The sequence below is a fragment of the Colobus angolensis genome, unplaced genomic scaffold (genome assembly GCF_000951035.1).
Source record: "Colobus angolensis palliatus isolate OR3802 unplaced genomic scaffold, Cang.pa_1.0 Scaffold21, whole genome shotgun sequence".
NCBI classification, from domain to species: domain Eukaryota; kingdom Metazoa; phylum Chordata; class Mammalia; order Primates; family Cercopithecidae; genus Colobus; species Colobus angolensis.
The window spans coordinates 2,841,063-2,868,791 of record NW_012115266.1 but is presented as its reverse complement, the minus strand read 5'-3'; the positions used below and the strand labels follow the sequence as shown (position 1 = coordinate 2,868,791).

Here is a 27,729-nt window from a genome sequence, read left to right as displayed (position 1 = left end):
AGGTGATCCGCCCACCTCAACTTCAGTCACCACTGTCTAATTTCAGAACACTTTCATTACCCCGAAGAAACCCAGTACACGTTTTGCATTTATTGCCCATCTCCCTTCCTCCCAGCCCCTGGCAACCACTAATCTGCCTTCCGTATCTGTGAATGTACTTATTCTGGATATTTCATATAAATGGAATCATATAATACGTGGTCTTTTGTGACTGGGTTTTTTCACTGAGCATGATGTTTTTGCTTGTAGCATTTATCAGTAATTAATTCCCTTTTGTTGCTAAACAGTACTCCATTGTGTGAATATACTACATTTTATTTATCCATTCATCAGTTGATGGATCTTTGTGTTCTTTCTACCTTTTGGTTATTATAATTGTGTTACTATCAACATTTATGTGCAAGTTTTTGTGTAGATGTATGTTTTCCTTCTGTCGGATAGAGATCTAGGAGTGGAAATTTCTGGATCATATGGCAATTTTATGTTTAAACAATCTGAGAAACTGCCAGATTGTTTTCCATAGGGATTGCTGTGCTATTTTGCATTGTCACCAGCAGCAAATGAGGGTTCCACTTTCTCCACCTCCTTACCAGCACTTATCTAACTAGTAGTATGAAGTGGTATCTCGTGGTGGTGTTGATTTGCATTTCTTTAATGACTAATGTTGAACTAATTAATAATATTTCATATATTTATTGACCAGTGTATCTTTGAGAAATAGCTATTCAGATCTTTTGCCCATTTTTAAATTGTCCTTTTTTTTGGTCCTTTTTATTATTGAGTTATAATACTACTTTCAATATTGTAGATACTGGGTCCTTATTAGATACATGATTTGCAAATGGGAGAAAATCCTATTCTATAGATTATCTTTTTACTTTCTTTTTTTTTTGAGATGGAGTCTCGCTCTGTCACTCAGGCTGGAGTGCAGTGGCGTAATCTCAGCTCACTGCAAGCTCCGCCTCCCAGGTTCATGCCGTTCTCCTGCCTCAGCCTCCTGAGTAGCTGGGACTACAGGCGGCCACCACCACGCCAGCTAATTTTTTGTATTTTTAGTAGATACGGGGTTTCACCATGGTCTTGATCTCCTGACCTTGTGATCCGCCTGCCTTGGCCTCCCAAAGTCTTTTTACTTTGTTAACAGTGTTTTTTGTAGCATGAAAGGTTTGAGGAAGTCACAGACAAATTTCACTTTTGGTGTTGTATCTAAGAAACCGTTAACTAGGCCAGGCATAGTGGCACACACCCACACTCCTGCGATCCTAGTGCTTTGGGAGGCCCAGGATGGAGGATTGCTTCAGGCCAGGAGTTCACGACCAGCCTGAGCAACATAGTGAGACCCTCCTCTCCACAAAAAATAATTAGCCAGGCATGGTGGCAGGAACTTACAGTCCTTGCTACTTGGGAGTTTGAGGAAGGATTGCTTGTGCCCAGGAGTTTGAGGCTGCACTAAACTATGATTGTGTAACTATACTGCCTCCTGGGAAACAGAGTGAGATGCTGTCTCTTAAAGAAACCCAAAAATCCCAGTACTTTGAAAGGAGGCCGAGGTGGGTGGATCACTTGAGTTTAGGAGTTCCAGACCAGCCTGGCCAACATGGTGAAACCCCATCTGTACCAAAAAACACAAAAATTAGCCAGGTGTGGTGGCACAAGCCTGTAGTCCCAGCTACTCGGGAGGCTGAGGCAGGAGAATCACTTGAACCCAGGAGGCGGAGATTGCAGTGAGCCAAGATCGTGCCACTGGGCTATAGTGAGACCCTGTCTCAAAAAAAAAAAAGAAAAAAAAAAAAGAAAAGAAAAAAAACGCAAAACCATTGCCTAATCCAGAGTCATGACATTTACAACATATGACCTTCTAAGAATTGTTTAGTTTTAGATCCTTCATTTAAGCTTTTCATTCATCTTAAAGTAATTTTTGTGAGTGTGGTGTAAGGTAGAGGTCCATTTTCATTCTTGGACACATGTTCATATCTGGTTATCCCAGCACAGTTTCTTAAAAAGACTTTTTCCATTAAATTGTCTTTGAATGCTTGTTTTTTTGTTTTTTTTTTTTTTCCTTTTTCTTTTTTTGAGACAGTGTCTTGCTCTGTCACCCAGGCTGGAGTGCAGTGGCATAACCTCAGCTCACTGCAACCTCCGCTTCCTGGGTTCAAGTGATTCTCCTACCTCACCCTCCCGAGTAGTTGGGATTACAGGCATGTGCCACCATGCCTAGCTAATTTTTGTATTTTTAGTAGAGACGGGGTTTCACCATGTTGGCCAAGCTGGTCTTGAACTCCTCATCTCAAGTATTCTGCCTGCCTTGGCCTCCCAAAGTGCTGGGATTACAGGCATGTGCCACCGCTCCTGGTCTTGGCATGCTTATTGAAAATCAATTGACCATAAGTGTAAGAATTTATGTCTGAATTCTCCCTTCTGTTCCATCAATCTATGTATGTCTGTCCTTAAATACCAGTACCACACAGTCTTGATTACTATACCTTTATAGTAAGTTTTGAAATTATTATAGTTTTATGATGAGTTCAACTCTTTTTCTTTTCCTTTTTTTTTTTTTTTTTTGGAGACAGGATCTCATTCTGTTATTCAGGCTGAGGCTGAGTTCAGTGGCGTGAACATGGCTTACTGCAGCCTCAACCTCCTGGGCTCAAGCCATCCTTCTACCTCAGCCTCCTGTGGAGTTGGGACTACAAGCACACACCAGCACTCGTGGCTTTTATATATATATATTTTGTAGAGGCAGTGGCTGGTCTTGAACTCCTGGATTCAGGTGGTCCTCCCAGCTTTCTTTTGTTCTCTTTAAGCATTGTTTTGGCTATTCTGGTTTCCTGGTATTTCCATATGAATTTTAGGATCATCTTGCTAATTTGTGCCCCCCCCCCCAAAAAAAAAAACCTGTGATTTTGGTAAGAATTGCTTTGAATTTGAAGATAAATTTGGGAGATTATTGCCATCTTATTAATGCCTTTCAGTTCATGAACACAGGAAATTTTTCTATTTAGTTATCATTTAATTTATTTCAACAATGCTTTGTAGCTTTCTGGTGTGTAAGTCTTGTTTTCTTGTTAAATTTATTCCTTAGTATTTTTTTTTATGCTATTGTAAATGGATTTTTTTAACTTCCTCTTTGGATTTTTCATTGCTAGTGTATAGAAATAGAACTGATTTTATTAACTCTTATTGTTGTGTGTGTGTGTGGATTCCTTATAGTTTTCTGTGTACAAGATAATGTAATTTGTGAATAGAGGTAGTTTTACTTCTTCCTTTCCAAACTTTTCTTTTTCTTGCCTAATTGTCCTAGCTAGAAATTTCTTGCCTGATTGCCCTAGCTAGAAACTTCAATACAGTGTTGAATAGAAATGGGGAACAAACATATCTTTGCCTTGTTCCTAATCTTAGGAGGAGAGCTTTCAGTCTTTCACCATTAAGTATGTTTTTTTATTTTTTTTAATTTTTTTGAGACAAAGTAAGACCCATCTCAAAAAAGAAAAGAAAAAAAAGATGGAATATTTAGAGATATAATGTGACGTGCTGGTTTTTATTTTTGTTTTTTTTTTTGAGACAAGGTGTCTCACTCTGTCACCCAGGCTGGAGTGCAGTGGTGCTGTAACAGTTCACTGCAGCCTGGACCTCCCCAGGCTCGGGATCCTCCCACCTCAGTTTTTTTTTTTTTTCTTCTTCTTCTTTTGAGACGGAGTTTCACTCTTGTTGCCCAGGCTAGAGTGCAATGGTGCGATCTCAGCACGCTGCAACCTCTGCTTCCCGGGTTCAAGCGATTCTCCTGCCTCAGCCTCCCAAGTAGCTGGGATTACAGGCATGCGCCACCATGCCCGGCTAATTTTGCATTTTTAGTAGAGTAGGGGTTTCTCCGTGTTGGTCAGGCTGGTCTCGAACTCCTGACCTCAGGTGATCCGCCCGCCTTGGCCTCCTGAAGTGTGGGGATTACATGCGTGAGCCACCATTCCTGGCCTAATTTTTGTATTTTTAATAGAGAAGGGGTTTCACCATATTGGCCAGGCTGGTCTCCAGCTTCTGACCTCGATGATCAGCCTATTTTGGCCTCCCAGTGTGCTGGGATTACAGGTGTGAGCCACCATGCTCAGCCAGTTTTTGTATTTTTAGAAGAGACAGGTTTTGCCATGGACCAGGCTGGTCTTGAATTCCTGGGCCTAAGTGATGCGCCTGCCCTGGCCTCCCAAAGTGCTGGGATTACAGGTATGAGCCACTGCACCCAGCCTGGTTTTAATTTTTATTATTTTTATTTTTATTTATTTATTTTGAGGCAAGGTCTGGCTCTGCTGCCCAGACTGGAGTGCAGTAGCCCCATCATAACTCATGGCAGCCTCAAACTCCAGAGCTCAAACAATCCTGCTGTCCCAGTCTCCTGAGTAGTACATGCACACACTACCATGCCCAACTAATTTAAACAAACTTTTTTTTTTTTTTTTTTTACAAGATAGGGTCTTGGTATGTTGCCCAGGCTGGTCTTAAGCTCCTGGCTTCAGAAAGAGATCCTCCTACCTCAGCCTCCCTAAGTGCTCGTATTACAGGCATGAGCCACCATGCCCACTTTGGGAGGCCGAGGCAGGCAAATCACCTGAAGTCAGGAGTTCGAGACCAGCCTGGCCAACATGGCGAAACCTTGTCTCTACTAAAAATACAAAAATTAGCTGGATGTGGTGGCGTGTGCCAGTAATTCCAGCTACTTGGGAGGGTGAGGCAGGAGAATTGCTTGAACCCGGGAGACAGAGGTTGCAGTGAGCTGAGATTGCACCACTGCACTCCATCCTGGGTGACAGAGCAAGACTCTGTCTCAAAAAGAAAAAGAAAAAAGAAAGAAACCGTTTCCTAAAAACAGTTTTTCTCAGCTTATTGTAGTTTTCTATATAACTCAGGCATATTGTTACTGACTTAGTGAATATTCTCTGCTCAAAAGTTCTAATTTCCCGACTCGTACCTGCTTTTTTACTTTTTAAATGTCTTACATAGACAGTTTGAGAAAATACCCTTTCCACCATTCTATTTTCTGACAGCTTGAGAAAAGAATGTTAGAAATTTCTATAGAATGATGAAAAGATGAAATACCTACTTGGATCTAGTGTTGCTTCCTCATATTTCTTCTGCTCACTACCTAGGAGAGTGATACAACTAATACTCCTGCAGTTTGACTTATCTACCAGTACTTGAGTTAATCTAAGTATTTCATTTATGTGGCCATTTTAACCATTTTATATAGTTAATTACGACTAAACTGGGAATGGTGAATATTTGTTAAGACATTTAAAATTCTTTGTATTATTTGGATTCTAAATAACACGATTTTGCTATGTTATTTGGTCATCTAAGTAGAATAAAGTAATTTGTTGTTGGTTATTCAGGAATACAATTCCCTGTTAACCCTGGGAAATGCAAATTGCTTTTGAGAGGAAATGTGGTTGAAATAGATATCATTGTGTTACTTACTGTGACACTGGGCCTAGTGAAGACTGGTACCTACAGAAAACCTGTAACTCCCTTTAGGCTGCCTAAAATCACGTATATGAAAAGCATCTAGAATAAAAGCATAGCATGCTAGTAAACCAATTTATATTATTTGATAATGGTGGTGGGCTAAAGGAAATCAGTAGCTGATTTCCTTACTGTTAAAGTGACCTTACCTTTTGGGTTTCATCTATAGCAGAGATTGTGTTATTGCCTACTGATATCCAGGGTTACTGTGAGGATTGAATGTTTTTAAAGCATTTATGAGATATGTTATAGAAGTTTACTTTGACTAGGGTTTACATTAAGATAGGATACAGGAAAAACAGACATCCTTGACAGTGTTAAAATTCACACAGGCCAGATGTGGTGGCTCACACCTGTAATCCCAGCACTTTGGGAGGCTAAGATTGGAGGATCACTTGAGCCCAGGAGGTCAAGGGTCAAGACTGCAGTGAGCTGATCATGCCACTGCACTCCAGCCTGGATGACAGAGACTCTGTCTCCAAAAAAACCCCCTACACACACACCACACACACACACATAATTTTCACACTATTGCCACCTTTCCAGTTGCAGTAATCAAAAAGAGATCAGGAATTCAAATTAGTTTTTCTGTTGTCTTTAAGAAATGGGAATGGCTTGAAGACAGAAGCCTTCCCTGTATCCTTACATTCTCCCTACTGAAAGTGTAAATGGAAGAATTTAAGGAGAAGAAAAGCATGGAAAAGGTCCGGGGAACTTTTTGCCTATCATATTAGAAATGTTGGAATAATCAGGATGATTACTTTCTCCTGAGTGAAGAAGAATCAGTTATGGTAGACCTAATAAAAAGGCTGAGGTTTGAAAACATGAGGGATTTTTAAAACAAGCATATTAGAACTAAAAGTGCAAGTGAGAGCTTTCTAAAAGTGAGTGATTCTGGGAAACTATACTTACTCTAGTAGCATTGTTCTTGCTTTATAATGTGTTTGGAACTCATCTTTTGTAGTTCTTCAGAGACGCATATACAAAATAAGGTGAGGGAGAGAACTGGATGATGTTTTTGGGGAAAACAGTGTTAGAAATTGTCAGTGAACACCCTGCCCTGCACCAAAAGATACCTAAAAATACTTTGAATGATGATGGCATTATTGGTGTCAGTGAAGTCTTATCAAAATTAAACCTTCTTTTGGCTTTTGAACTGTGATTTGTGGCAGCCAAGTTACTAGGTAAGAGAGTGTTCTAAGGCTTTTTACTAAATATGGAAAAGATACTAGATTTCCTTTTTGTGTTTTTGCCTAAAACTGGTAAGTTGAATCTTACTTTCCTCTGGTATGTAATAGTCAAGTTTATTTCTTTCATTTTTTATGACTGACTTCTGCCCTTTCACAGACTCCCACTCCCTAAGAGCCCTTTCTCCAGTGTCTCATTTTCTTACGTGTTTATGTAAATGCAGGTGCTATGTAATCAATTCTAGATCAATACTTAGCTTTAAATTCCAGATTTGGTGTTCTTAGCACATATAAAGATAGGGTGACTTTACCCTTACCATTACCACTGGCACATCCAGTTGCCTGTTGGGTATGTATTCAAGAAATTTCAGCAAATTTTAACACTGGCTAAAGTAAAATACCATCATTCATTGCTTAACAGTGGGGATATGTTCTGAGAAGTGAATAGGCAATTTCATCATTGTACTAATAATCTAGTGTGTACTTACACAAACCTAGGTGGTATAGCCTACTACACACCTAGGTTATATGGTATATCCTATAGCTTCTAGGCTACAAATCAGTACAGCATGTTACTGTACTGAATACTGTAGGCAGTTATAGCATACCAGTAAATATTTGTGTATCTAAACATAGAAAAGGTGCAGTGAAAATATGGTATAAAAGGCAAAAAAAAAAAAGGATATACCTGTATAGGGCACTTCTTGTGATGGACTTTGCAGGACTGAAAGTTGCTCTAAGTGAGTCAGTGAGTGAATAGGAGTAAATGTGAGGGCCTAAGACACTTCTGTAGATTTTATGAACAGTGTTTTATTTTTTAATTATCAAATTTTTTCTTCAATAATAAACTAGGCTGGGCTCACTGGCTCACTCCTGTAGTCCCAGCACTTGGGGAGACTGAGGTGGGCGGATCACCTGAGGTCAGGGGTTCAAGACCAGCATGGCCAACATGGTGAAACCCTGTCTCTACAAAAATACAAAAAGTAGCTGAACATGATAGTAGGTGCCTGTAATCCCAACTACTTGAGAGGCTGAGGCGAGAGAATCGCTTGAACCTGGGAGGTGAAGGTTGCAGTGAGCCAAGATCACTCCATTGCACTCCAGCCTAGGCAACAGAACAACACTCCGTCTCAAAAAAATAATAATACTAATAATAATAAACTAAGCTTAGTCTGTAACTTTTTAACTTTATATACTTTTGAAATTTTCAAATTTTTTCTACTTTTGTAATAATACTTAGCTTAAAATACAGATACATTATACCACTGTACAAAAGCATTTTCTTTATATCCTTATTCTATAAGCTTTTGTCTATTAAATTTTTTTTTAACTTTTTAAACTATTTTGTTAAAAACCAAGACATAAACATACACATTAGCCTGCAGAGGGTCGGGGTCATCAGTATCACAGAGCAGCATCATTATCACTGTCTTCTGCCTCCACATCTTTTCCCACTGTAAGATCTTCGGGTACGGTAACACAGATGAGCTGTCATCTCCTGTGATAACAATGCCTTCTTTTGGACACCTCCTAAGAGACCTCCCTGAGGCTGTTTTACAGTTAAGAAGAAAATAAATAGAAAGAATGCATGCTAAAATAATGTTTTAAGTACAGAATAATAAATGCATAAACCAGTAACACAGTCATTTATTATGTACTATTCCTAACAGTATGTGCTACACTTTTACATGACTAGCAGCACAGTTTGATTTACACAAGCATCACCACAAATGAGTAATGTGTTGTGCTATGATGTCCTGACGGCAACAGTGTCTCTAGAAGATAGGCATCTTTTAGTTCTACCTAATCTCTTGGGAACAGTGGCTCATACATATGCAGTTCGTCATTGACTGAAATGTCATTATACTGCACATGACTGTATTAAAAGGTAAACTTGCAGTGTGAGCAACATTTTTAAAAGGAATTGCTTATTAGATAGAATTCTCATACCATCAGTCTACTCATTTAAAGTGTACAAGTCAGCTGGGTGTGGTGACTGAAGCCTGTAATCCCAGACTTTGGAAGGCTAAGGCGTGCAGATCACTTGAGCAGAGGAGTTCCAGACCAGCCTGGCCAACATGGGGAACCCCTGTTTCTACTAAAAAAATTAACTGGGTGTGGTGGTGCACACTGGTGGTGTCAGCTGTGGGAGGCTGTAGGTAGGAGGATCACCTGAGCCTAGGAGGTTGAGGTTGCAGTGAGCCTTAATCCAGCCACTGCATTCCAGCCTGGGTGACAGAGCACAATCCCATCTCAGAAAGTAAAAAATAAAGTGTACAATCCAGTGATTTTTGGTATATTCACAGGGTCGTATAAATGTCACCACTATCGAGTTCCAGAACATTTTCATTGCTCTCGGAAAAAACCCATACTATTAGCAGTCACTTCTCTTATTCTTCATTTTCTCTAGTCCCTGGCAACTATGAATCTACTTTCTGTCTCTATGGATTTGCCTATTCTAGACATTTTATTTAAATGAAGTCATACAATATATGGTCTTTTGTGACTAGCTTTTTTTTTACTTGGCATGTTTTCAGAGTTTGTCTATGTCATGGCACATAGCAGTATTTCATTCCTTTTTGTGGTTAAATGACATCCCATTTTGTAGGTATTACCACATTTTGTTAATCCATTCATCGATTGATTGACATTTGGGTGGCTTCTACCTTTTGGCTGTTGTGAATAACACTAGCATGAACATTTGTGTATAAGTTTCTGTTTTGAAAAGAAGAGCGTATGTTTTCAGTTCTTTGAGTTATATACCTAGGAGCAGAATTATTAGGTCTTACGATAACTTTAACTTTTTGAGGAACTTTCAAACTGTTTACCAGTGTCTGCACCATTTTACATTCCCACCAGCAATGTATGAGGCTTCCAGTTGATCTACATTCACATCAGCACTTGTTATTGTTTATCTCTTTGATGATAGTCATTCTGGTGGGTATAAAGTGGTATTTCATTGTGGTTTTGGTTTACATTTTTCTAATGACTAATGAGAATTGAGCATTTTTCATGTGCTTATTGTACATTTGTATATCTTCTTGGGAAAGACATGTTATCTTTAAAGCTAAATATTGATGGTATGCTGTTTGGAATGCTGTGGGTTTTTTGTTGTTGTTGTTTTTTGAGACGAAGTTTCGCTCTTGTTGCCCAGGCTGAAATGCAATAGCGCGATCTCGGCTCACTGCACCCTCTGCCTCCCAGGTTCAAGCAATTCTCTTGCATTAGCCTCCTGAATAGCTGGGATAACAGGCATGTGCCACTACACCCAGCTTATTTTGTATTTTTAGTAGAGATGTGGTTTCTCCACATTGGTCAGGCTGGTCTCTAATCTCAAACTCCCGACCTCAGGTGATCCACCCATTTCTGCCTCCAAAGTACTGGGATTACAGGCGTGAGCCCCCGCACCTGGACTGGAATGCTGTTCTTTAGATTAACTTTCTTCCTTTATCTGAGACAGGGTTTTTGATCCATTAATTCAAATGTTTTAGTCTATTTTTGAGATTGCTTTACAAAGCTAATTTTAAATACAGCTCTCCCCTATGAAAAAAGTATATTTTGTATCCTGGCTTGAAATTTTTCTGAATACAGTTTGTCCCCACTCTGATAAACAATGATAGACAAATGAAATATTTAGTAGACCTTCTTTGGTCCTGTTTTTATTGTGAATTTATATCTCTATGCTCAAAAGAATTAGCAAGGGTAAAATTCATAGAGTACCCAGTGGCTCATTAAAACTTCAGTATATTCTGTGGATTCTGAGAATATCAGCTATGTTGAGAGGAAGAAAAGATCCAAAAGGCAAGGAAAATAGCAACTGACTTTGAAAGTAGCACTTTGCACATGTAGGGAAATCTATGACCACTAGTAGGTAGGAATGAAAAAGTACATGATTTCATCCGTGTGTTCCTTTCTCTCCCAGCGTGGTACCATGCGACGACGCTATGAAGATGATGGCATTTCAGATGATGAAATTGAAGGGAAAAGAACTTTTGACTTGGAAGAGAAACTGCACACCAACAAATATAATGCCAATTTTGTTACTTTTATGGAAGGAAAAGGTCAGTATCGTTTTGGTTCCAGCATATAGTCCTTTGATGTGGGAAGCCGTAGACTCTGAGCATTGGGGGTTTAGCATTTATCCAGCTAAAATACTGCCTGTTGATGTTATCTATTTTCTCTTGTTATACAATGCCACTTGTATGCACTTGTCCCCTAGTCCTCCCACCCTGTGAGTCATTCTCTGCTATGTTAGAAGTAATCTTTTATTAGGGCAAGAGTATTGTCGGATATTTTTGCCTAACAGCCTCTTCCTCCTCCTTCCATCCCTTGGTTTAAGTTTAATTAAAAATAGTACAATAAAAATCCTTTTATGTGTATATCTACTCCACCAAAACTGAGGGTGGGTTTCCATGCGCACCATATACATCTTTGATCTTTGGCAAACTGACAAGGATGTCATATATGTATTGTAGTGGTCAAAATTAAATTTTTTTTAACTTTTTTTTTTTTTTTTGAGATGGAGCCTTGCTGTGTCACCCAGACTAGAGTGCAGTGGTGCAGTCTCGGCTCACTGCAACCTCCGTCTCCCAGGTTGAAGCAATTCTCCTACCTCAGCCTCCTGAGTAGCTGGGATTACAGGCACGTGCCACCACACCTCACAAATTTTTTTTTTTTTTTAATGTATTTTTAGTAGAGACAGGGTTTTGCCATGTTGGCCAGGCTGGTCTTGAACTCCTGATCTCAGGTGATCTGCCCACCTTGGCCTCCCAAAGTGCTGGGATTACAGGCATGCGCCACTGCGCCCGGTGTTTCTTTTTCACTCTTAAGAGACAGGGTGATGATAATTTCTGTTTAGCATTTATGAGATGACTCATTAGTAGTACTATCCCCATATTGTTTAAGCTCTAAATTTCCTGTGGAAATATATAGACTTGGCAAACCCCTCAAGCCTTGCTTCTCAGTGTGCTCTCCATATTTTCTAAGAGATGCTTCTTAATAAGCATATATTTTATTGACTAACAGCATAACTATATACACAGAATAACAAACACCATTTATACCGTATTACTTAGGATCTTTTTTATAGTCCTTTTATCGTTTTTAATTATACCTCTTATCTTTCTAATAATTATTTTCCTATGGTGACAGATTTTAATGTAGAGTATATTCAGCGGGGTGGCTTGAGAGATCCTCTGATTTTCAAGAATTCTGATGGACTTGGAATAAAGTAAGTGTTTAAAGCCTGGCTGGATATAGTTGCAAAATGGTCTTGTTACACCCAGGGCTATAAACAGTGGTGGTATTGATAACCCAAAACAGTAATAATTGAAAATAATTTCCTACTTAGTTTTAAAAGTGTATGTTTTTGTTTTGATACACATGTGTTTCATATTAGAGGTAAATGACAAAATATAGATAAACCAAAAAAAAAAATTTTTTAATCTCCTGAAATCTGCCACCCTTAGATAAATCATTAACATTTTGTTACGTATTCTTTTTTCTTATGCATATGTGTAAATATATAATCACCTATATTTTAAAAATCATTTAAAACCTGATTGTGAATATTGCTGTGTCTGGGGAGTTCTCAGTACTTTAAGAAAAAAAGCTCACATTTACTAGAGAAATTGTGTTTTCCATATATACTTACTGGTGTTTGTTTCATAGAATGCCGGATCCAGACTTCACTGTGAATGATGTCAAAATGTGTGTGGGTAAGTGTCTGTCTTTAAGGCAAAGATTTAAGACTTAGGACTGAATTAAATCTGACTGAGATTTAAGGCTTAGGAACATTGAAGTATATATTTGATTAGAAACTACATTTTCATTAGGAACAGAATTTTATCAAAGAGAGTTACAGAAGTTGCCTTATTTAATACACATTAAACATAGAAGGTTGGAATCTCTTTTTCCTACCTTCATACTCCCTTCTCTCCATGAAGAATGTGCCTTCTAGGGCAACCTTTCCAAGAAACCGAAAACTTAGATCTCTGAGCCAAGAATGAAGTTTCATTAATATCCGTGATTCCCTTCCTTTCCCTAAAAGCAGTAGAGAAATTTCCAGGAAATGCTCGCCAATGCTGCATTTGGAAACTTACCTAAGACTTGAAACTTTATAAGCTGAGAAGTAGATACATTAAAATTGAGTCTTTTAATTATTTTATTGTATTCAAAATTTAGGAAAAAGAAAGCAAATTAGATTAATCTAATTAAAGAAGAAAATTCCTGATGTTAGTAAAGTTGCAGCCTAGTTTTCTGCAGACAGTGGTGTTCGTTGTGGTCCTGAGACACCCCAGCATCCTTAGTAGTTCAGGGATGGTCAGTAAAATGGAATAAAGTCTTTTTGTCTTTTTTTTTTTTTTTTTTTTTGAGACAGAGTCTCTCTCTGTTGCCCAGGCTGGAGTACAGTGGCACAATCTCAGCTCACTGCAACCTCTGCCTGCCGCATTCAAGCAGTTCTCTCACCTCAGCCTTCCGAGTAGCTGGGATTGCAGGCACGCGCCACCACACCTGGCTAATTTTTGTATTTTTAGTAGAGATGTGGGTTCACCATGTTGGCTAGGCTGGTCTTGAACTCCTGACCTCAAGCAGTCCTCCCACCTTGGCCTCCCAAAGTGCTGGGATTACAGGTGTGAGCCACTGCGCCCAGCCGGAATAAAGTCTTTTTGAAATGCTTCCAATAGGACTTAAAATGAAGGGGCTTTTTTGATTTTCTTCCTAGTACTAGAATTTCTATTATCTTTTGTCCTCTGTACTAAAGCTCCAGTGCCATTCCTTTGCTTTGAAAATTAAGTGCTGCAGTACTATCTCCTGGTCACTTAAGGGTCCATGTTAGACTACCGACTCTGCTGTTTATCTAAAAGGTGAAAGTCACAGATATCCCAGGTAGAGGAAAGTTCCCAAATCTCTGTTTTATTCATCCCCTTATTGTTTCTGTGTTAGATCCTGGCCATCTGCCTGTTGTGTCATGTATTCCCTAGTACTTATCACAGTCCCTGGAATATAGTAGGTGCTCAGTAAATCCACTGAATAATGAAAATGCTCTCCCACTCTTCACAAGACAGAACACTCTCAGGGGACCTCAGAAAACCTACCTGAATATGTAATAGTCTATCATTTGACCTCCTTTATTAAAGAACTTCCAGGACAGTAATTCCCTGTATCTGTAAAGCTTCCCTCTTGATGAGACATTCTTACAGTTTGTGGTCCACAGATGACCTGCATCACAATTATTTGTGATATTGTTAAAAATGTAGACTCCCAGAGAGGATTGTAGGAAGATGGCAGAGTAGCAAGCACCAGGAACTTTTCTTCTTACCTATATAATAATTACACTGGCAGAATCTGTCTGATACAACTATTTTGGAATTCAGGAGTCTATTGAAGGCTTGCAAATTTCAGGGACAGCTGGGACAATAAAGTACAGTTAATTTCAGTCAGTTTCAGGCCTTAGCACAGTAAGAGCTTCTCCATTCTTCCCTGCCAACCAAGCCCCATGACAAGCAGCTGTGCATATGTTTCCCCGAAAAACTTGCACACAGCTTATGGGAACCAGGATAAGCAAACAGGAACCTTTCCTCCAAATAATAGGATCCATGCTGTAGTCACTGAGTGCTGCTTCTGATCACAGAAGTACAAAGAGGCAGGTGGGGCCAGGCACAGTGGGTCACACCTGTAATCTTAGCACTTTGGGAGGCTGAGGCAGGTGGATTGCTTGAGTCCAGGAGTTTGAGATCAGCCTGGGCAACATAGCTAAACCCTGTCTCTACAAAAAATACAAAAATTAGGTGTGGTGGCATGCACTGATAGTCCCAGCTACTTGGGGGGCAATTCCTTGAGCCCTGGAGGTTGAGACTGCAGTGATATGTTATCACACCACTGCACTCCAGCCTGGGCTACAGAGTGAGACCCTGTCTCAAAAAAAAAAAAAAAAAAAAAAAACAACCCAGCAGGTGGAGCAATTGTTGTTGCATCTTCCCCTAATTGTTGCAGTCTTCTTCCCCTCAGCTGAACTGACTTCCAGGGCATTTAAAGGGCTATTGTGGCTGGGTGTGGTGGCTCACGCCTGTAATTCCAGCACTTTGGAAGGCCGAGGAGGGCGGGTCACACAAAAATTAGGCCGGGCACGGTAGTCCACGCCTGTAATCCCAGCCCTTCGGGAGGCTGAGGTGGGCATATCACGAGGTCAGGAGTTAGAGACCAGCCTGACCAAAAGGTGAAACCCCGTCTTTACTAAAACTACAAAAATTAGCTGGGCATGGTGGTAGGTGCCTGTAATCCCAGCTACTCAGGAGGCTGAGGCAGGAGAATCACTTGAACCAGGAGGCGGAGGTTGCAGTGAGTGAAGATTGTGCCACTGCACTCCAGGCTGGGTGACAGAATGAGACTCGTCTCAGAAAAAGGTGGGGAGGTAGGGGGGTGGGGGGATGGGCAGAGGGGCTGTTGCCTGCCCCCCTGCCCCACCAATTTTAGTTTTCTCTTTTCCCCTTTGAGAGCCAGACATTAAAGACTAGCACATTCAGAATAGGAAGCGACTGCATATGCACATGGAAGGTGCAGGCTCAGAGAAGATGTAAGAAAACTTAAGTGTATACCTCAGATTGATCCTTGACACAGAGATAGCCTACAAAAAAACAAAAACAAAACACATAATAATAAAACAGAAAATCCTGGGGAAGGGAGAGAACTGGATTTCAAGAGTTACCACATTATTAAATTCAGATGTCCAGTTTTCAACAAAAAATCATAAGGCATATGAAGAAAGAGGAAAGTGGCCGGGCGCGGTGGCTCAAGCCTGTAATCCCAGCACTTTGGGAGGCCGAGACGGGCGGATCACGAGGTCAGGAGATCGAGACCATCCTGGCTAACACGGTGAAACCCCGTCTCTACTAAAAAATACAAAAAACTAGCCGGGCGAGGTGGCGGGCGCCTGTAGTCCCAGCTACTCAGAGACTGAGGCAGGAGAATGGCGTAAACCCGGGAGGCGGAGCTTGCGGTGAGCTGAGATCCGGCCACTGCACTCCAGCCTGGGTGACAGAGTGAAACTCTGTCTCAAAAAAAAAAAAAGTAAATACATGGGTAATTGTAAGAGCTAGTATTATCTTAACCATGGCTTGTAACTCCTTTTTGTTTTCTCCATAGTTTAAGAGACGAATATATTTTTTAAAAGACAGTTGTTAGCCTAAAAACTAATACTGAAACTTTGAGTGTAGCCCCACATTTTATTTTACACATAATTTGAGAGATCAATACATTTAAAAGAAGTTTAGAACGGGATATTGTGGTACATGCCTGTAATCCCAGCTACTTAGAAGGCTGAGGTGGGAGGATTGCTTGAGCCCAGGAATTCAAGACCAGCCTGGGCAACATAGCAAAGACCCATTTCTCCCACCCCATGAATGAATGATTGAGTTACTAGTTTATGTTTAAGGGCATAAGCTAATAACTAATAGGGGCACAGTATATAAGGATGTGGTTTTGTGACATCAGTAACCAAAAGGCGTAGAGACAGAGCTGTAAAGGAGCAGATTCTTTGAATAGTAGTGAAGTCAAACTGGCATTAATTAAAAATAGAATGTTTAACTTTAGGATATTAGATGTAATCCCTATGATAACAATAAAGACAATATCTGTAGTATATATACAGAAGGAAATGAGAAAGAAATTTACACATTTCACCAAATAAATGTATCTAAATACAAAAGAAAACAGTAATTTAGGAAAATGAGGAACAAAGCTATGAGGATATAGAAATCAAATACCAAAATGACAGAAGTATGTTCCTCTTTACAAGTACTTTAAATATAAATGGATTAAATTCCCCAATCAAAAGACAAGAAATTGGCAGAATGGATAAAAATGGCATGATACAACTATATGCTGTCCACAAGAGATTCACTGAAGATCCAAAAGACAGAAATAGATTGAAAGTGAAAGGATGGAAAAAGCTATTCCATGCAAACAGTAACCAAAAGAGCAGGGGTAGCTATATTAATATCAGATAAGACAGACATTTATTCATCTATTTATTTATATTTATTTATTTATTTTGAGATGGCATCTTGCTCTCTTGGCCAGGCTGGTGTGCAGTGGCACAGTCTCGACTCACTGCAACCTCTGTCTCCTGGTTCAAGTGATTCTTCTGCCTTAGCCTCCCAAGTAGCTGGATTTACAGGTACCCGCCACCACGCCCAGCTAATTTTTGTATTTTTAGTAGAGATGGGGTTTCGCCGTCTTGGCCAGGCTGGTCACAAACTCCCAGCCTCAAGTGATCCGCCCACCTCGGCCTCCTAAAGTGCTGGGATTATAGGCGTGAGCCATGGCAGCAGGCCCTAAAACAGACTTTAAATCAAAGAATGGTTTCAAGAGAGGCCTGGTATGGTGCTTCACACCTATAATCCCTGCACTTCGGGAGGCCGAGGCAGGACTGCTTTAAGCCAGGAATTCAAGACCAGCCTGGGCAGCATACCAAGACCTCATGTCTATAAAAAAAAATAGTAATTTTAAAAGTTGGCTGGGCATGGTGGTGCATGCCTGTGCTCCTAGCTACTTGGAAGGCCGAGGCAGGAGGATCACTTGAGGCCAGGAGTTTGAGGCTGTTCTGATCACACCACTGTACTCCAGCCTGGGTGACAGAGCAAGACCCTGTCTCTTTAAAAATAAACAAAGAGGCCAGGCGCAGTGGCTCATGCTTGTAATCCCAGCACTTTGGGAGGCCGAGGCAGGCGGATCATGAGGTCTGGAGATCGAGACCATCCTGGCTATTGCGGTGAAACCTCATCTCTACTAAAAATACAAAATATTAGCCAGTCGTGGTGGCAGGTACCTGTAGTCCCAGCTACTTGGGAGGCTGAGGCAGAAGAATGGCATCAACCCGGGAGGCGGAGCTTGCAGTGAGCGGATATCGCGCCATTGTACTCCAGCCTGGGTGACAGAGTGAGACTGTCTCAGAAAAAAAAAAAAAGAAAGAAAAAAAAAGAAAAAATGGTTGGGCATGGTGCCTCACCTGTAATCCCAACTTTGGGAGACCAAGGCGGGAAGATTGCTGAAGCCTAGGAGTTTGAGACTACCCTGGGTAACATGCTGAGACCTCATCTCTACCAAAAATATAAGCCAAGCATGGTGGCACATGCCTGTAGTTTCAGCTACTCAGGAAGCTGAGATGGGAGTGTCACTTGAGCCTGGCAGGTCAAAACTGCAGTGACCTGAGATTGTGCCACCTCACTTCAACCTGGGTGACAGAGCAAGACATTGTCTCAAAAAAATAAATAAATAAATAAAATGGTTTCAAGAGGCAAAGACATATATTTTGGTGTATTATATTAATTAAAGGTTTAACTATAGCAAGAAGATGCAGCAATTACAAACATTTATGTACCTAATGACAGACCATCAGTATACACAAAGGAAAACCTGACAGAACTGAAGGGAGAAATAGACATTTCTATACAGTAATACTTGGAGACTTCAGTGCCCCCTCTCAATAATGGATAGAACAACCAGACTGAAAATAAGTAAGGAAATAGTGGACTTAACACAATAAACCAACCAGATCTCACAGACACGGACAGAATCCTACCTAACAACAATAGCGTACACACTCTTTTCAAGTGTATGTAAGACATTTTTCAGGATACACCATATGTTAGGCCACAGATTAAATATCAGTGGATTTAAAAAATAGATATCAAAGTATCTTCTGCAACCACAATGGGATGAAGTTAGAAATCAATAACAAGTAGAACTGGAAAGGTCACAAAATTGTGGAATTTAACAATCAGTGAATCAAAGAAGAAATCACATGGAAATTAGAAAATATTTATGGATCAAAAGAACGCAGCACAGCATACCAAAACTTATAGGGATCAGTGAAAGCAGCATTAAGGGAGAAATTTGTAGCTATAAATGCTTTGATTATAAAACACGGAATCACTGATTGCAGTAGTGTGCACCTATAGTTCCAGCTACTTGGGAGACTGAGGCAGGAGGATTGCTTGAGCCCAGGATTTTGAGTCCAGCCTGGGCAACATAGCAAGACCTTGTCTCAGCCGGGCGAGGTGGCTCACACCTGTAATCCTAGCACTTTGGCAGGCCGAGGCAGGTGGATCATCTGAGGTCAGGAGTTCGAGACCATCCTGGCTAACATGGTGAAACCCCGTCTCTACTAAAAAATACAAAAAACTAGCCGGGCGAGGTGGCGGGCGCCTGTAGTCCCAGCTACTCAGAGACTGAGGCAGGAGAATGGCGTCAACCCGGGAGGCAGAGCTTGCAGTGAGCTGAGATCCAGCCAGGGCGACAGAGCCAGACTCCGTCTCAAAAAAAAAAAAAAGAAAGAGGAAAGTATGACCCATTCAAAGGAAAAAAAATCAATAGAAAATGTCTTTGAAAAAGTCCTGATTGTGGATCTGACAAAGATTTTTAAATAGCTGTCTTAAAGATGCTCAGAAAACTAAGGAATATGTGGAGGAAGTCAAGGAAGGAATGTATGAACAAAATGGAAATATCAATAAAGAGACAGAAAACCTTAAACCAAAAGGAAATTCTGGAGCTGAAAAGTACAATCATTAAAATGAAAACTTAGATTCAAAAGCAGATTTGAACAAGCAAAAGAATCAGCAAAGATAGAACAGTGGAGATTATTAAGTCTAAGGAACAGAATGACAAAAATCGAAGAAAAGTGAACATATAGGTTAAATGTTATCCCTGCTGGGCATGGTGCCTCACACCTGTAATCCCAGCACTTTGGGAGGTCAAGGCAGGTGGATCACTTGAGGTCAGGAGTTTGAGGCCAGCCTGCCCAACATGGTGAAACCCTGTCTCTACTGAAAATACAAAAGTTAGCTGGGCGTGGTGGTGGACCCCTGTAATCCCAGCTACTTGGGAGGGCTCAGGTAGGAGAATCTATTGAACCCAGGAGGTGGAGGTTGCAGTGAGACGAGGTCACGGCATTGCACTCTAGCCTTGGTGATGAGCAAAACTGTCTCAAAAAAGAAAAAGTTATGCCTTCCAAAATTTATGTTGAAATTGAATTGCCATTGTAACAGTATTAAGCGGTGGGACCTTTAAGAGATAATTAGGCTACAGGGACTCCACTCTCATGGGTGGGATTGGTGCTGTTAAAAAAGGATGAGTTCGGCCCCCTCTTGCTTTCTCTCATTCTCTTACTGTCTTGCTTTTCACCATGTGATGATGCAGCAAAAAGGCCCTCACCAGATGCTGGCACCTTGATTTTAGACTTCCCAGCCTCCACAACTGTGAGCCAATAAATTTCTGTTCATCATAAATTACCTACTTCTGTCAACAGCAACCCAAAATGGACTAAGTCTAAAGGAACATTTTTGACACCATTAAGCAGACCAACATACACATTATAAAATATAAAATACCAGAAGGAAAATAGGAGCAGAGAGAATATATATTTGCTCAAATATTGGCTGAAAATTTCCCAAATTTGATGAAAGACATGAGTACAAACATCCAAACAGCTCAATGAACTCCAAATAAGATGAACTCAAGAGACCCTCACCAAGACACATTATAATCAAACTTTCAAAAGCCAAAGACAAACTCTTGAAAGCATCAAGAGAGAAATGACTTAAATGATTCATTACATAAAAGTATCCTCAGTAAAATTATGAACCAATTTCTCATCAGAAACTTTGGAGGCCAGAAAGCAGTGAGCCAGTGTATTCAAAGTGCTAAAAGGAATACAAAACAAAACTGTCCTTCAAAAGGGGCGAGAAATTAAGACATTCTCAGAAAAACAAAAGCTATGGAAACTTCTTACCACTGGACCTGCCTTGTAAGAAATGCTCAGGAGAGTCCTGCAAGGTGAAATGAAAGGACATTAGATTGTAACTTGAAGCCATATGAAGAAATATCTTGATAAAGGTAAATACGCCAGGCGCGGTGGCTCAAGCCTGTAATCCCAGCACTTTGGGAGGCCGAGACGGGTGGATCACGAGGTCAGGAGATCGAGACCATCCTGGCTAACACGGTGAAACCCCGTCTCTACTAAAAAATACAAAAAACTAGCCGGGCGAGGTGGCGGGCGCCTGTAGTCCCAGCTACTCAGAGACTGAGGCAGGAGAATGGCGTAAACCCGGGAGGCGGAGCTTGCGGTGAGCTGAGATCCGGCCACTGCACTCCAGCCTGGGTGACAGAGTGAAACTCTGTCTCAAAAAAAAAAAAAGTAAATACATGGGTAATTGTAAGAGCTAGTATTATCTTAACCATGGCTTGTAACTCCTTTTTGTTTTCTCCATAGTTTAAGAGACGAATATATTTTTTAAAAGACAGTTGTTAGCCTAAAAACTAATACTGAAACTTTGAGTGTAGCCCCACATTTTATTTTACACATAATTTGAGAGATCAATACATTTAAAAGAAGTTTAGAACGGGATATTGTGGTACATGCCTGTAATCCCAGCTACTTAGAAGGCTGAGGTGGGAGGATTGCTTGAGCCCAGGAATTCAAGACCAGCCTGGGCAACATAGCAAAGACCCATTTCTCCCACCCCATGAATGAATGATTGAGTTACTAGTTTATGTTTAAGGGCATAAGCTAATAACTAATAGGGGCACAGTATATAAGGATGTGGTTTTGTGACATCAGTAACCAAAAGGCGTAGAGACAGAGCTGTAAAGGAGCAGATTCTTTGAATAGTAGTGAAGTCAAACTGGCATTAATTAAAAATAGAATGTTTAACTTTAGGATATTAGATGTAATCCCTATGATAACAATAAAGACAATATCTGTAGTATATATACAGAAGGAAATGAGAAAGAAATTTACACATTTCACCAAATAAATGTATCTAAATACAAAAGAAAACAGTAATTTAGGAAAATGAGGAACAAAGCTATGAGGATATAGAAATCAAATACCAAAATGACAGAAGTATGTTCCTCTTTACAAGTACTTTAAATATAAATGGATTAAATTCCCCAATCAAAAGACAAGAAATTGGCAGAATGGATAAAAATGGCATGATACAACTATATGCTGTCCACAAGAGATTCACTGAAGATCCAAAAGACAGAAATAGATTGAAAGTGAAAGGATGGAAAAAGCTATTCCATGCAAACAGTAACCAAAAGAGCAGGGGTAGCTATATTAATATCAGATAAGACAGACATTTATTCATCTATTTATTTATATTTATTTATTTATTTTGAGATGGCATCTTGCTCTCTTGGCCAGGCTGGTGTGCAGTGGCACAGTCTCGACTCACTGCAACCTCTGTCTCCTGGTTCAAGTGATTCTTCTGCCTTAGCCTCCCAAGTAGCTGGATTTACAGGTACCCGCCACCACGCCCAGCTAATTTTTGTATTTTTAGTAGAGATGGGGTTTCGCCGTCTTGGCCAGGCTGGTCACAAACTCCCAGCCTCAAGTGATCCGCCCACCTCGGCCTCCTAAAGTGCTGGGATTATAGGCGTGAGCCATGGCAGCAGGCCCTAAAACAGACTTTAAATCAAAGAATGGTTTCAAGAGAGGCCTGGTATGGTGCTTCACACCTATAATCCCTGCACTTCGGGAGGCCGAGGCAGGACTGCTTTAAGCCAGGAATTCAAGACCAGCCTGGGCAGCATACCAAGACCTCATGTCTATAAAAAAAAATAGTAATTTTAAAAGTTGGCTGGGCATGGTGGTGCATGCCTGTGCTCCTAGCTACTTGGAAGGCCGAGGCAGGAGGATCACTTGAGGCCAGGAGTTTGAGGCTGTTCTGATCACACCACTGTACTCCAGCCTGGGTGACAGAGCAAGACCCTGTCTCTTTAAAAATAAACAAAGAGGCCAGGCGCAGTGGCTCATGCTTGTAATCCCAGCACTTTGGGAGGCCGAGGCAGGCGGATCATGAGGTCTGGAGATCGAGACCATCCTGGCTATTGCGGTGAAACCTCATCTCTACTAAAAATACAAAATATTAGCCAGTCGTGGTGGCAGGTACCTGTAGTCCCAGCTACTTGGGAGGCTGAGGCAGAAGAATGGCATCAACCCGGGAGGCGGAGCTTGCAGTGAGCGGATATCGCGCCATTGTACTCCAGCCTGGGTGACAGAGTGAGACTGTCTCAGAAAAAAAAAAAAAGAAAGAAAAAAAAAGAAAAAATGGTTGGGCATGGTGCCTCACCTGTAATCCCAACTTTGGGAGACCAAGGCGGGAAGATTGCTGAAGCCTAGGAGTTTGAGACTACCCTGGGTAACATGCTGAGACCTCATCTCTACCAAAAATATAAGCCAAGCATGGTGGCACATGCCTGTAGTTTCAGCTACTCAGGAAGCTGAGATGGGAGTGTCACTTGAGCCTGGCAGGTCAAAACTGCAGTGACCTGAGATTGTGCCACCTCACTTCAACCTGGGTGACAGAGCAAGACATTGTCTCAAAAAAATAAATAAATAAATAAAATGGTTTCAAGAGGCAAAGACATATATTTTGGTGTATTATATTAATTAAAGGTTTAACTATAGCAAGAAGATGCAGCAATTACAAACATTTATGTACCTAATGACAGACCATCAGTATACACAAAGGAAAACCTGACAGAACTGAAGGGAGAAATAGACATTTCTATACAGTAATACTTGGAGACTTCAGTGCCCCCTCTCAATAATGGATAGAACAACCAGACTGAAAATAAGTAAGGAAATAGTGGACTTAACACAATAAACCAACCAGATCTCACAGACACGGACAGAATCCTACCTAACAACAATAGCGTACACACTCTTTTCAAGTGTATGTAAGACATTTTTCAGGATACACCATATGTTAGGCCACAGATTAAATATCAGTGGATTTAAAAAATAGATATCAAAGTATCTTCTGCAACCACAATGGGATGAAGTTAGAAATCAATAACAAGTAGAACTGGAAAGGTCACAAAATTGTGGAATTTAACAATCAGTGAATCAAAGAAGAAATCACATGGAAATTAGAAAATATTTATGGATCAAAAGAACGCAGCACAGCATACCAAAACTTATAGGGATCAGTGAAAGCAGCATTAAGGGAGAAATTTGTAGCTATAAATGCTTTGATTATAAAACACGGAATCACTGATTGCAGTAGTGTGCACCTATAGTTCCAGCTACTTGGGAGACTGAGGCAGGAGGATTGCTTGAGCCCAGGATTTTGAGTCCAGCCTGGGCAACATAGCAAGACCTTGTCTCAGCCGGGCGAGGTGGCTCACACCTGTAATCCTAGCACTTTGGCAGGCCGAGGCAGGTGGATCATCTGAGGTCAGGAGTTCGAGACCAGCCTGGTCAACATAGTGAAATCCCATCTCTACTAAAAATACAAAAGTTAGCCAGGCATGGTGGTGCACACCTGTAGTCCCAGCTACTCAGGAGGCTGAGGCAGGAGAATCACTTGAACCTGGGAAGTGGAGGTTGCAGCGAGCCGAGATCTCACATTGCACTCCAGCCTGGGCAACAAAGTGAGACTCTGTCAAAAAAAAAAAAAAACCAAACCTGTCTCTTTTAACAAAAGAAGAGAAACTTGAAATCAACAACCTAATCTTACAACTTAAATAACTAGAAAAAGGACAAACTAAGCCTAAAGCTAAAGGAAGTAATAAAGATTAGAGCAGAGATAAATGAAATAATAGAAAAACAATAGAGAAAAGTCAAAGAAAGCAAAAGTTTATCTTCTTTGAAAAGATAAACAAAATTGGCAGAGCTTTAGCCATATGGACTAAGGAACGAAAGATCAAATTACTAAAATCAGAAGTGAAAGCGAGGGCTGGGCACGGTGGCTGATGCCTATAATCCCAGCACTTTGGCAGGCCAAGGCAGGTGGATTACCTGAGGTGAGGAGTTGGAGACCAGCCTGGCCAACATGATGAAACCCTGTCTCTACCAAAAATATGTAAATTAGTTGGACGTGGTGTTACATGCCTGTAATACCAGCTACTCAGGAGGCTGAGGCAGGAGAATGGCTTGAACCTGGGAAGCAGAGGTTGCAGCAAGCCAAGATCGCGCCACTGCACTCCAGCCTGGGAGACGAGCAAAACTCCATCTCAAAAAAAAAAAAAAAAGTGAAAGTGAGAACATTACTTCCAATTCTGTAGAAATAAAAAGAAAGGATTCTAAGGGAATACTATACACGGTGGCTCACGTCTGTAATCCTAGCACTTTGGGAGGCCAAGGTGGGTGCATTGCCTGAGCTCGGGAGTTTGAGACCAGCCTGGGCAACATGATTAAACCCTGACTCTACTAAAAATACAAAAACTGAGCTGGACGTGGTGGCATGTGCCACCTACTACTTGGGCGGCTGAGTCATGAGAATTGCTTGAACTGGGGAGGCGGAGGTTGCAGTGAGCCCAGATTGTGCCATTGCACTCCAGCCTAGGCAACAGAGCAAGACTCTGTCTCAAAAAAAAAAAAAAAAAAACCAAAAAGCTATGAACAATTGTTCATCAATAAATTGGACAACCTAGATGAAGTGTACAAATTTCTAGAAACACAAAACGTATTAAGACTAAATCACTAAGAAATAGAAACTTTGAATAGAACTATATTTTAATTAGTGAGGAGATTGAGTCAATATTCAGACATCTCCCAACAAAGAAAAGACTGGGCCTGATGGCTTCAGTGAATTCTACCAAACAATTAAAGAGGAACTAACACCAATACTTCTCAAACTTTTTCAAAGAATTAAGAGGGAACACTTTTTTTTTTCTCCCCGAGATGAGTCACGTTCTGTCACCAGGCTGAGGTGCAATGGCGCGATGTCAGCTCACTGCAATCCCCACCTCCTGGGTTCAAGTGATTCCCCTGCCTCAGCCTCCCAAGTAGCCGGATTATAGGTGCCTGCCACCACGCCCGGCTGATATTTTGTATTTTAGTAGATATGGGGTTTCACCATGTTGGCCAGGATAGTCTCGATCTCCTGACCATGATCTGCCTGCCTCGGCCTCCCAAAGTGCTGGGATAACAGGCATGAGCTACTGTGCCCAGCGGAGGGAACACTTCTTAAGTCATTCTGTGAGGCCAGCATTACCCTGATACCAAAGCGAGACAAAGACAGTACAAGAAAACAAAACTACAAATCGATATCTTTTTTGAACAATAATGTAAAAATCCTCAACAAAATACTTGCATACTAAATTCAGCAGCATATTAAAAGGATTATACACCATGACTAAGTGGGATTTATTTCTGGAATAGATGGTTCGACTTGTGAAAATCAATCAATATAAATTTCATTAACAGTGAAGGAGGAAAAAAGTCACATGATCATCTCAATTGACACAGAGAAGACATTTGACAAAATTCAACACCTTTTCATGAGAAAAACACGTGACAAACTAAAAATAAAAGGAAACTACCTCAACATAATAAAAGCTTTATATGAAAAACCCCCAGTAAATATCATACTCAGTGGTGAAACACCAAAAGCATTTAAGATCAGGAACAGCGTAAAGATGCCTGCTTTTACTGCCTCTATTCAATGTAGCACTGGAAGTTCTAACACAGCAATTAGGCAAAAAAAGGAACGAAAAACCATGCAAATTGGAAAGGAAGAAGTAAAGTCACCTCTGTTGGCAGATGATACTACTTTTTTATTTGTTATTAGTATTTTTCTTTGGTTCCTTCTATCATGTGCATCTTTACACTTAGTTTTGCTGTTTATCAAATATTTCAAATATACATAAAATTACAGAGAATATCATTAACAAAATGAACATCCATCTATGAACCCAAAATGAAGATCCACTTGTGCACAACATAGTAAGAAATTAACCTTTTGCCATATTTAAACTTCAGCTCTTTTTGCAGAATTTTGTTAGAGCTGACATCCACTGCATACCATTCTTCCATTTTCAATCCCTTTCCCTTCCTCCTCTCTCCAGAGATAGCCACTCCCTTGGTTTTTTAAACATTAACAAATGGCATCATAGTGCACAAATCATTCTGCAACTTGGTTTTTCACTAAACATTGCATTCTTTTTAACTACCATATAGAATTCCGTTGTATGAATATACCACAATCTACCCATTCCCCTACTGATGGACATTTACGATTTACATTGTTTCCATTTCTTTTCTTTTTTCTTTTTTTTTTTCTTGAGATGGAGTGTCTCTTGGTGCCCTGGCTGGAGTGCAGTGGCGCGATCTTGACTCACTGCAACTTCCACCTCCCAGGTTCAAGTGATTCTCCTGCCTCAGCCTCACAAGTAGCTGGGATTACAGGCATGTACCACCATGCCCGGCCAATTTTGTGTTTTTCGGTACAGATGGGGTTTTGCCATGTTGGGCAGCCTGGTCTCAAACTCCTGACCTCAAGTGATCCACCCACCTTGGCCTCCCAAAGTGCTAGGATTACAGGCATGAGCCACCGTGCCCGGCCTCCATTTCTTTAGTCTTACAAATAATGCTACAATGAAGGCTTATAAATTTCTTCTTGGGTACACATTTGAGAGTTTAGAAGGTATGAGCCTAGAAGTGGGCCAAAGAGTGTACATTTTCACCTTGTCAGATTCCTCTCCAAAGCGATTGTTCCAGTTTATACTTTGTTCAGTCAAGTATGAGAGTGTCGTTTGTTCCATATTCTCTCAAACACTTGATATTATGAGATATTCATTTATTTTTTATTTGTATTAATTTTTTTGGCGGGGGGGATATCAGAGTCTCACTCTGTTTCCCAGCCTGGAGTGCAGTGCCGTGATCTTGGCTTACTGCAACCTCCACCTCCTAGGTTCAAGCGATTCTCCTGCCTCAGCCTCCCGAGTAGCTGGGATTACAGGTGCCTGCCACCACGCCTGGCTCATTTTTGTATTTTTAGTATAGGCAGGGTTTTGCCATGTTGGCCAGACTGATCTTGAACTCCTGACCTCAGGTGATTCACCCACCTCAGCCTCCCAAAGTGCTAGGATTACAGGCGTGAGCCACTGCACCTGGCCGAGACTTAAACTTTCGATAGTCTGATGGGTATGAAAGAGAAACTTGTAGTTTTTTTTTTTTTTTTTTTTGAGGCGGAGTCTCGCTCTGTCGCCCAGACTGGAGTGCAGTGGCCCGATCTCAGCTCAC

At 40.8% G+C, this 27,729-nt stretch overlaps 1 protein-coding gene across 3 annotated transcripts in view; it reads left to right on the top strand.

Annotated features, from left to right (window-relative positions):
- The window catches only part of KDM2A (lysine (K)-specific demethylase 2A), a 152,142-nt gene that overhangs the window by 60,933 nt on the left and 63,480 nt on the right, over positions 1-27,729 (top strand). For 2 of the 3 annotated variants that reach the window (XM_011942388.1, XM_011942389.1), the window contains exons 3-5: positions 10,618-10,756; positions 11,847-11,925; positions 12,366-12,412. In XM_011942388.1, the coding sequence (XP_011797778.1) occupies positions 10,618-10,756; positions 11,847-11,925; positions 12,366-12,412 (265 nt within the window). Of the gene's footprint in view, positions 1-10,481; positions 10,509-10,617; positions 10,757-11,846; positions 11,926-12,365; positions 12,413-27,729 lie in introns of those variants that run through there. The other variant, XM_011942390.1, reaches the window with a different exon arrangement.